The sequence below is a fragment of the Telopea speciosissima genome, chromosome 5 (assembly GCF_018873765.1).
Source record: "Telopea speciosissima isolate NSW1024214 ecotype Mountain lineage chromosome 5, Tspe_v1, whole genome shotgun sequence".
In the NCBI taxonomy this organism is placed as follows: Eukaryota; Viridiplantae; Streptophyta; class Magnoliopsida; order Proteales; family Proteaceae; genus Telopea; species Telopea speciosissima.
The window spans coordinates 60823080-60833333 of NC_057920.1; the positions used below are offsets into that span (position 1 = coordinate 60823080).

The 10254-nt window shown below is 38.9% G+C and overlaps 1 protein-coding gene across 2 annotated transcripts; it reads right to left on the minus strand.

The window, feature by feature from the left end:
• Window positions 1-1750: 1750 nt before the first annotated feature.
• LOC122662739 lies at window positions 1751-9869 on the minus strand. Of its 2 annotated transcripts, none has more exons than XM_043858461.1 (6): window positions 9409-9869; window positions 7491-7581; window positions 7090-7259; window positions 4124-4151; window positions 3783-3891; window positions 1751-2010 (listed from the first exon to the last, which is right to left on the minus strand). In XM_043858461.1, the coding sequence occupies exons 1-6, from the start codon at window positions 9655-9657 to the stop codon at window positions 1929-1931; spliced, it is 729 nt and encodes a 242-aa protein (XP_043714396.1). In that variant the 5' UTR covers window positions 9658-9869; the 3' UTR covers window positions 1751-1928. The 2 variants fall into 2 exon arrangements, with proteins under 2 accessions (XP_043714396.1, XP_043714395.1); XM_043858460.1 differs by having other exon boundaries at window positions 7090-7262.
• Between the last annotated feature and the right edge of the window lie 385 nt (window positions 9870-10254).

Sequence of the window (10254 nt, forward strand, 5' to 3'; positions counted from 1 at the left end):
AGAGAATGATTTAGTTCAGAAAACGAAGACAATTAATGGAGATAATTATCTTGGGATAATCTTCGTCTTAGAGAGGAGAGAGAATGTTACTTTTAAAACAGGTCTCTATATACAGTTGTAATACTAGGGATTACAGTTGAGATTTGTTATTTTAAGGGAAAGTTTCACGTACTCTTCTGAGGTATCACGTAATTACAAAACACCAGCAAATTTTGGAAAATGATGCGTGCCTTCTACTTTTGTAAAAAGTTAACAAATGTACCGATCCTGTTAACTTGGGGTTAACAGCGTTAGAATTAAAAGAGAAATTAACCAAATTACCCTCATCTTCCCCAAATCATTTAGGGTTTGAATCTGTATGTGGTCATCTTGGTAATCATCTTGGAACCGTCAATCTCAGACATCCTCCAGATGCACTTCTATGAGACGCCCTTGTTTGAAATTCACCCATTTCACGGCCAACCAAGCCATTCTGGAGACCTTCGCCGGACAACAACGCCGCCTTGCAGCAAGTAGGGTGATTGTGGGCTGGATTTTTTATATTTTAGTGTAGAGGGTAATTTAGTGAACTGCATTTCCATAGGTTAACCCCGTCGAAATCTGGGTTTTTGATACTTCGTATGGGTACCTTCAAATATTAGCAATCCTCAGGGGTTGGCACTGAAAATATCCCTAATTCCAAAAGTCCATTATACAATTTCAAATGCTTTCCAAGTATACCTACTTAGTTCATTCTATTTAACCACGATTTAGAGTTGTGATCTCCAGGTGACGAGATGCCTAAAACCCAAGGTTGAGAGGATGAGGTGACTAATATATGTTAAATAATTAGTGAGTTCAAATATTTAACATCATTGGTGGAAGAATAAGGTTGTGTTTGGGTTTGATATGATTTTTTAGAATTTTATTGACCAAGTAAGCATTCCAAAAATACATACCAAACACAGCCTTAGTAAAAAAGTGATAAGAAACAAAATCCCCATCTCCCCCAGCCCCCAGCCCCCAGCCCCCAACCCCCTATGAAAAGAGTAAGACTAACAAGTGTCATCATTTCTAGGAGGTAAAGGACACGGATACCGCTAATAAAACCAGAGCTGGGCAGATGAAAGAAAGAGGTTTTCATGATAAAAAGAAAAGAGATGCATGCTGTGGTGTACAATTGATCAGTCTTAGTCAACTATAAAGCAAAAATTTTCTAGGTTCAAAGCTTGGTACACTAGTTAGAGTAGAAAGTATTGGTTCAGAAGACAAACTTTGCCTACAGAAACGGAGCCATAGAGCAGGGGGGGAGGAGACGAAACAAAATGGCGTATCGTTACAATTGACCAATCCTTGACAGGGCAAATCTTTGCAAAGACACAACACAACCTTTGCTTTATCTGGAAAGAAAAGGACGCATTTGTCTGACCATGGACAGCGTCCATGAGGCAGAAATAAGCAACTCAGCCAGAAGTGGTCACCCTTTTTCCAAAAACAAAAGAGATATAGTACGACTGTAAAAAAGGTAATCAAATGAATGAGTGGTTGGACTATAAGATGAAACCGGAGATGTACACAGATATACTTGAAAGAACCTCAAGAGTAGAATGCAACATAAACCAAACTGTAGCAATTTATTAGCATATATGGATCCTTTATGACATGGTGACCTGCGAGAGAGCAAACACCCACTTGAACAAACTGTCCATGGAACCCCATGTAGTAGATTCAGCCCATATTTCAATTCTATTAGATGATTCTATTCTTCCACGACGTCAAAAGCAACAGTTTCCAGAATCGAAAATATATACAAGGTAACAATGTTATTGAACAATCAATTAATTTTGTTTCACAAAGTGATTATATGTTACACATCTCGTGGAACTCCGTGTGAGCCACACTGAACAGCAAATCCCACGCTTCTGACCTTCAAAGCAGCAACAGTGAATTCAGAAAAGCCTTGATATAACACGGCATGAAGTCCAAAAGGCCACAGAAGCAGCCCTAAATAGTGCTGGGTTTTGGTATATCCTGTTGGGTGCAACACATGCAAAAAAATGTTGATATCAGTAGAAACCTAAGGCATATTGGAAAAAAAACATGAAGCACAAATAGAACAGCAGGATCTCATCGATCAAATCAGTGTTCTTTTCCTTTTTTTGTTTTTTGTTGGGGAGGGGGGGGGGGGTTTGTATGTGGGTGATGTACTTTGTCAAAGATGTTAGGAAGAATCTTTGAAAGACAAATAACATGACACTCAACAATTAAAATAATTTCAGAGCTCCATTGATCCAGACTGCACTACTAGAACGTATGAAAAGAACCCCTAACACTACCCTGCCCATTAATAGCAAGAGGAAAAAGGCTTTTGGTGATTGAAGGTTCTCCAGGATACACATTGAACACAGTCTCCAAAAGTTCAGCTTCTCCCCATTCGTTTCTTCATTTTGATTTTCCTTTCTTGTGTGGGTTGTTTTGGACAAGAGAATTGGGGGAGGAGTGGCCAAAGAAAATTCACTTGGTACATTTCCATACCCAGGCTCAATCAAATCAAGTCCATAGCATCTATTTGTGCTGACGAGGAATGACTAAGGCTTCATTTAGCTAGAAGTGAAGTGAAGTATTCCATTGATAAATAAGTGTAATGAAATTATTGAAAAGAATCCCTAACACTACCCTGCCCATTAATGGCAAGAGGAAAAAGGCTTTTGGTGATTGAAGGTTCTCCAGGATACACATTGAACAGAGTCTCCAAAAGTTCAGCTTCTCCCCATTCGTTTCTTCATTTTGATTTTCCTTCCTTGTGTGGGTTGTTTTGGAAAAGAGAATTGGGTGAGGAGTGGCAAAAGAAAATTCACTTGGTAGATTTCCATACCAAGGCTCAATCGAATCAAGTCCGTAGCGTCTATTTGTGCTGACAAGGAATGACTAAGGCTTCATTTAGCTAGAAGTGAAGTGAAGTATTCCATTGATAAATAAGTGTAATGAAATTATTGAAAATGGACCCAAGCAAAAGTAACCAAAAATGAAGTAAAATCAGTAAGTTTTACACTAAAACTAATTTCCCATGCATTTCGACTTTCAGTACAATGCAAATTCTTGTGAATCTCCCACTTGTTTCTTGGGTAATCTTAACCTGAAATGACCTAGTTCTCATTTTCTGCTCAAACACAACAAAAATTCCACCTCCAACCACTTCCATTTTATAATGGGCCTCAAATGATTTCACATCACTTTTGCATCAACTGTACTTCCAATTAAACACCACATTGAAAAGTTTCTTTTCATTCACTACACTATTCATTGTACCAATGAAAATTTATTCACTTCATCTCCACACACTTCTATCAAACAGAGCTAAGTGAAGCTTTATCTTTTCTAACCGCCCCCAGAAAATGTATTAATTAATGCTTACCTTGAATCCATAGAAAATCTATTTGCTAACTTGGGTGCTGGAACTTCATATTATTAAGAATAAAGGGCAGCGGATATGAATGAAGGTGCTGGTAACTTCCTCATTGGGTTATTAGTAAATGAGAGCAACCTGATTACAACAACATAAGTAACACAACCCCTAAATGTTGTTATCATGCCTCCACAAGACATCGAACAGTTTCCTAATGATCTTATAAAGCAGCAATTGCTGAAAATTAACCACCCAAAACATAAAACATTGGCAGCCAGTTGGTATAAACCACAACAATAAGATCAAGCTAAATTTAAGAATACCATAAACTGATTGTAGAGATATTGCAAGAATATATTGCATCAATAAATTAGGCAGAATAAATAATGCAACCTACCCAATGGCAGTTGCACTCCAGGATGCAACATTATAAATAACTTTGCTTCCATCCCAAGCCCTTCTGAGTTTTCCCTTTGTCTTGTTTACAGAGAATGTTTTGCAGAGAGCTAAAAATAAAGCAAAAGGGATGTCAGAAATCTTTCTCAACAAATTCTTGACCTTTTTCCAATAAAATCTATCCATATTTTAACTCTGAAATAACAGAATATCAGCCATAAGACAACAGAGAGGAATGAAATGAAAACCAACTACATAGATTTTCATATTACTTTCTCATTGGAACATAGAAGGCAAGCTTGTTACAACGTAACCTTCACAGGACAAGGTAGTCAAACTAACCTTCTTGGAGTTGATTTGGAGTTAAATCCTGCAAAACAAAGGCGTAATCTGTCAAATCCACACAAACATATCTCTTCTGACAGAGAAATTTGAATTAACTCCTCAGCTAGTTCATTAAAGATAATATGGCCCAGCTCTGGAACCAATCTGCTCTAACAGAGAATGACAACGAATTGTATGTGTAAGTAAATCTATGCTACACAGACACAGACCATATATTTAGTAGTAAATAGAAGACTTCTAGAATTTTGAAAAGGAAAGAACCAGTAGTAGCAGTTAAAGGATGAATCCAGAAAGTGAAACAATACAATTGCCGAGGAAGGTCTCATTCAAAAAAAATATGATCATTAAGCATCAAAGTCTCTTCTTTATGATAGGCAATGTCAAAGTTGTTACAACCGCTTATCCCAAAAGCTCAAACTGTTAAGTAAATGCTACAACAATGTATATCAACACACAACAACATCCCCCCACCTGTGCAGGCTCACACACACATGCTGCTCTGCATGTGACACCGTATTTTGGGGCGCCATCACGTAGCACCAAGGGGCTTAAAGCGTAGGGGCATAAAAAAAAACACATAATACAAACCCCTTGCACTTACCAGGGGTCGAACAGCCGACCTCCTGGCTCTAATACATATTACATCTGCTTATCCCAAAAGCTCGAGCTGTTAAGGGCTACAACAGTGTATACGCACAACAACAAAAGTGATTACTGAGAATCTATGATAACTGAATGATTCTGAACAAGCTTAGGCAAGCACGTCATAGTATGATACAGATACTACACAGAATACTATATGAATACTTATACAGTACAAGTTCCTCATTCCCAATGATGAATTTTGCAAGTCTGCTCCCTCCCAAATACTGTGGAGCCCTAGCACTACACATCTGCATGACTGCATGGACGATTGTCCGTTTACCAAAGGGACACCCTAGCAACTCTGCAGGGGGAGAAAAAAAGTCGTCCTCATTTATGATAACCCATTCCAAACTGAAAAACACGAAAAAATGGCACAAACCCACTTTTCGAACTAGCAATGGCTAAACATCTGGTTAACAGATCCTCTCTCTTTTTGCCCACGGTCCATACAGGGAAAACATGGGGAAGGAGGTACAAACTTTTCCTCCTCTCTTGAGCATGTGACAAGCTGTAATGGCTGATCTCCCTAAGCTTTGGAGCAGCAAAGATTTCAATATCAGAATATGTAGTAAAAAGTGTCTGTGATTCCATAAGAGGAGCTTAAGGCCAACAAAGAAATGAATCATGGGCGAGAACTCTCAATATGGTATGGATGACTATTTACAGATTTCCTGAACCAAAGGAGAGACTGACACATCTTGGAGAAGCTCAAATTGTGAAATGGAATGCGCCATCATCCCCTTCCCAAGAGTCTCTACAGAAGTCTGGTTCCAGGCCTAAAAAAGAAAAAGAAATGGAAACACAATTGCCAACAGGCATATATGTGGTGAGACAAGGAAAGAGGTGGAGATCCAAAGCTAGATAACAACAGGCGCGGGAAGGTTTCGTTCAGTAAGGCTCTGTATGGCAACGTTTCTGCTTCAAATAACTGTTTCTGAGTCGGAAACAATTTTTTGTGTTTCTGTTTTTTTGGAGTAATTGTGTACCAACAAATGCTGTATGGTAAAATTGGAAAAAACCGATTCTGCCGCTACAGAAAAACAGAAACACATATGGAATGTTGAGGGCAAATGCCAATGGCTACCTTCGATTGAAGTTGGAGAAAGAGTTAGGGCAAGAGGCAGTGGATACCTAATTTGTTGAATTTAAGGAACGATTTCAGCATTATACACACAAATCAAAATTAAATGTGAAATCAATCCTAATTTAGGGCAAGACCCATCAAAATTTGGGAGATTCAACAACAAATTTCTGAAATTTGGTTCAACTGTGAGGACAAATGGGGATGTTACCTTCGATTGAAGCACCGTGACTCTTGTTTAGACTATGAAAGCAACACCCATACAAAGTTGAGGGCAAATTCAGGAGAAAGAGATTTCAGAAGCGTGAGGAGGAGAGAACTCACCGTGACTCTTGGTTTGATGTACGAAAGAGAGGTAGGAGATGCTTGATCCCAAGTTCCAAGCGTGAGCAGAGAGGTCAGGGACGATGGAGTTCCAAGCGTGAGCAGAGAGGTTAGGGACAATGGAGTTCCAAGTGTGAGCAGCGAGGTTAGGGAAGATGGTGTTCCAAGCGTGAGCAGAGAGGTCAGGGACAATGGTGTTGCAAGCATGAGCGAGAGGTCAAGGACGATGGAGTTCCAAGCACACCCCTTCACTTTTCAGTTTCGTGAAAAATCATAATGGGCTTTAGTTGTGAGTCGTAAGCCATGCGTTGTTTCATTGGAATTGTTTCTGAATTTTTGACACAATTTTTTTATATTCTCAAATGGGCATTAGAATTGATTCGCTCACCTGGTTCGTTACAAAAAAAACACAAAAACAGACCGAACGACACAAATAAGTTTTGTTCCAAAAAACTGAAAAAAAACACCAGAAACAATTTTTTGGAACGTTGCCATATAGAGCCTAAGAGGCCCACATGGTGTCTAAGGAGAGAGTCAGTCTGGGACCCACGGCTCATTATCTGAGATGGTGTGGGAAGAAATCCACACGTCGCCTGTGTGGGTATCTTTTTCCCTGTGAATTTATACAAGCCTTCTAGTCAACATTCTTTAGTTTCCCATGAAAATTTGTTACAGGAAATGAATACGTGACTGATCACCAATGTGTTACATAAGCTAGATAGCAACATTCAGAGATTGGTGCAATGTACCAGAATCCACCATACAAATTATTCATCTAAGCACACAGTGGACCTATACCAATTTTTTATCTAGTAAATGCATATTAAAAGGAATATTCTTTTTCTAATTGAGAAAAGACGATTAGCCCAACAAAAACATAAACATCAAGAAAAGGAGGGAGATTTGAACATACTTTAGTTTGCTTTAGAGATAACAAATACGCAGCCATGAAACATGCAATGCCCTCCACAATATCTTCTTGTCTAACTAGAACATAACCTTCTGGGTCCGACTCAACATTGGCATCCAAATTTGCACCATCCCATAAATCATTTTCATTGACCATGTCCCAAGAGCTATTTTCTTCTGTTACCACATACATAAACTTTGTTAGCACTCTGAGATCATGATATTGCATTCCAAACATCAATAACAAAAGGGCACCGTGGGAACAAAAGATGAGAAAACTAACTAAAAAATCAAACTGAAGGAGGGTAGCTATGAAATCGTTTTGCAGAAAATTATCAAGGCAGTTATCCAAAAGAATTACACAAGAATACTAGAATTACCGGAAGAAGGGCTTTGGATGCATACCCGCCATATTTTGCGGTACTGACACCTGGACATTCTCTAGCTTTTGAAGGAAGTTAGGTGATTCAACTCTAGATTTCAGAAGATCACACAACTGCATAAGAACGAAAAAAGATTTTTAATTCATAAATGTTTAAGCAACTGATGTAAAGTGGCTACAAGCTAAAAGCTATGGTTCTGTGAATTGACATCCCATTGGAATTTATAGAATGCATACTTATGTAACAATAACTTCATTGCAATTTCTCCCTTGATTAGAAAAACAGATAACTTTAAATCTGATAAACTTATGCTGACCGACTAAATGGTCACAGATAAAGCTTGTAAATTTCATTTGAAACTATTTCATCATAATCCATTACCTTTTACCATTAGGTTATTCAGATGGACAGGGAGAATGAATGGAGTTCCAATCTGAACAGTGTTGTTCATGAAATGATGTCAGACTGTATACTCTACGGTACAGATTAAACCAGTGTATTGTTGATCCGGTCTCTTAATGCAACCGCTTTTAGAGACTTCAACATGTGTTACATGATTTTGAAGCCTAGAGTGTGATTAGCACAACCCTAACATTTACCACAAAGAATGAAAATTCTCAAAATATAAACAATCACCAAGCAATGACCTTGTCTTTCATTTAGGTCAAGTCCTACTGACCTAAGTAAATCCTTACTTCTCACAAAGAGAAACTTCATTCTCCCTGGTCCTTTCGCCAGATTCATACTTATTAATGGACAGTCAATTCCAGGCACGGTTTTTATAAATCGGGAATCAGACTGATGGATCTCAGTTCGGATTGGTCAATTTGGATCGAAATATGCCATGACCAATCCGACCAATTCCCGTCGATTCTGCTTCATTTCCGAATGGTTCTGGCCGCTGTGTGTGTGAACCTTGATTTCAGTTCTCCAAGTTCACATTCTATGTACATCTCTGTGTGTGAATGTGAAACCTTGATTTCATATCTCCAAATTCGCAATCTATGTACATCTCTGAGTCTCTGGTGTGTGTGTGTGTGTGTGTGTGTGTGTGTGAAACCTTGATTTCAGGTCTCCAAATTCACATTCTATGTACATCTCTCTGTGTGTGTGTGTGTGTGTGTGTGTGTGTGAAACCTTGATTTCAGGTCTCCAAATTCGCAATCTATGTACATCTCTGAGTCTCTGGTATTGTGTGTGTGTGTGTGTGTGTGTGTGTGAAACCTTGATTTCAGGTCTCCAAATTCACATTCTATGTACATCTCTGTGTGTGTGTGTGTGTGTGTTTGTGTGTGTGTGTGTGTGTGAAACCTTGATTTCAGGTCTCGAAAGTCGCATTCTATGTACATCTCTGAGTCTCTGGTTTTGATGTCTCAGATGCTAATCATGTATCAATAATTGAAATCCAAATCCATCTTACAGAACCCAATCTTAACACTTCCACACAGATTTACCGAGACAACTACAACCCAGAGTATTCAGAGATGGTAAAGAATACATTTCCGGGCAATAATTATTTCCCGAAGCACCCCTTAAATTTCAGACAAGAAGAATAGAGAAGTTTAACCATCTAACCTGATGATTCACAATAGATAAAAGGGTTTTCTAATACCTCCTTAAAAAAAGGGGGGGGTCTTCTGATAGGTAAAACAACCACAATATTGCAGTACAAAATTCATCAGAAAGGTTTAAAAAGACAAAATTCAAGGTATTTATTCCACTGCCTATAGGATAAGAACCTATACTGAAAAAGAGGCTCGCGCTAGCTCGACCAAAATTAACCTAAATCGATCAAACGGTGCTAAATTTAGCACAAAAACTAAATCCTATGCTCAAGTGTTCGACAAAATCCATCAGACACAATAAAAAAAAGTTAAACTTTAATTAAAATTCAACGGCAGCATCGAAGAGTAAAGCAGGGAAAGGAAGCCCTTACTTACCTCAGACGTCTCAGGATCACCACACTGAGACAAAGAATCCTGGTCAGTCACCTCCTCCGCATCTTCCTCCTCCCCCTCAGCATCGACACCATCTTCACCAGCGTTCTTGAGCGATTCAAGAGCTTTCTGGCAGTGCTCAAGCACAGCCTGCAAGTCTTTGGTCTTGACACGTATCTGCTCCCTAGTTCTCTCCCTTGTAGCACCATCGATGGACGACGAGGGTTTCGAACCAGAAACCTCCACCTCCATTCCCTAGAAAAAAAAATTAAAGACAAAGAACTCCCTTCGCCAGTCTCTCAGATTGTAAAATCCCAAGATTTTCTTCACGAAACGATGGAACTCGAATGGTGATTTCTCGGCATAATCAATCTCTGTGCTCTCACTGTCTTGCTTCGGCGACAGCAAACTTCGTTGGTGTTGCGTCTCTTACTTCCATGGGTTTGCGTCACCCAAGAAGTAGTCAATTTTTTGTTATAATCCCGTTTTAATAAATGGAAAATAACATAAAATAATAATGGGAAAAAGATCTCTGTCCAGGAGTGTGCCTACGCCAACACTCCCATGAGTCTATCTCTTTCCTCTATATGTGAAAATACACTTTTGTCCCCTTATTTTAAAGAGGAGAGATATAAACATATGGTAGGCCACACTCTCGGACAGAAAACTGTTTTTCAATAATAATATTTTTAAGTAAAGGGGTTTCGATTCCTATACGTTGGTGGTAGGAATCTTTCCTACATGCTCATCTAAAGTGCCAACGCCTCATGATAAATCGTATGCGACCCATATTTTGTAAACAAATAGATCACCCACTCTCATCAAACCATGAATTCTTTATCTAACAGT

Coding starts and splice junctions, on each gene's coding strand:
- LOC122662739 (XM_043858460.1), bottom strand. CDS start 9,657: ATGGAGGTGGAGGTTTCTGGTTCGAAACCCTCGTCGTCCATCGATGGT. Junction 4,152..7,089: donor TATCTCTAAAGCAAACTAAA/GTATGTTCAAAT, acceptor TTTGTTTTGCAG/GATTTAACTCCAAATCAACT. Junction 2,011..3,782: donor TGGAGTGCAACTGCCATTGG/GTAGGTTGCATT, acceptor TGCACCCAACAG/GATATACCAAAACCCAGCAC.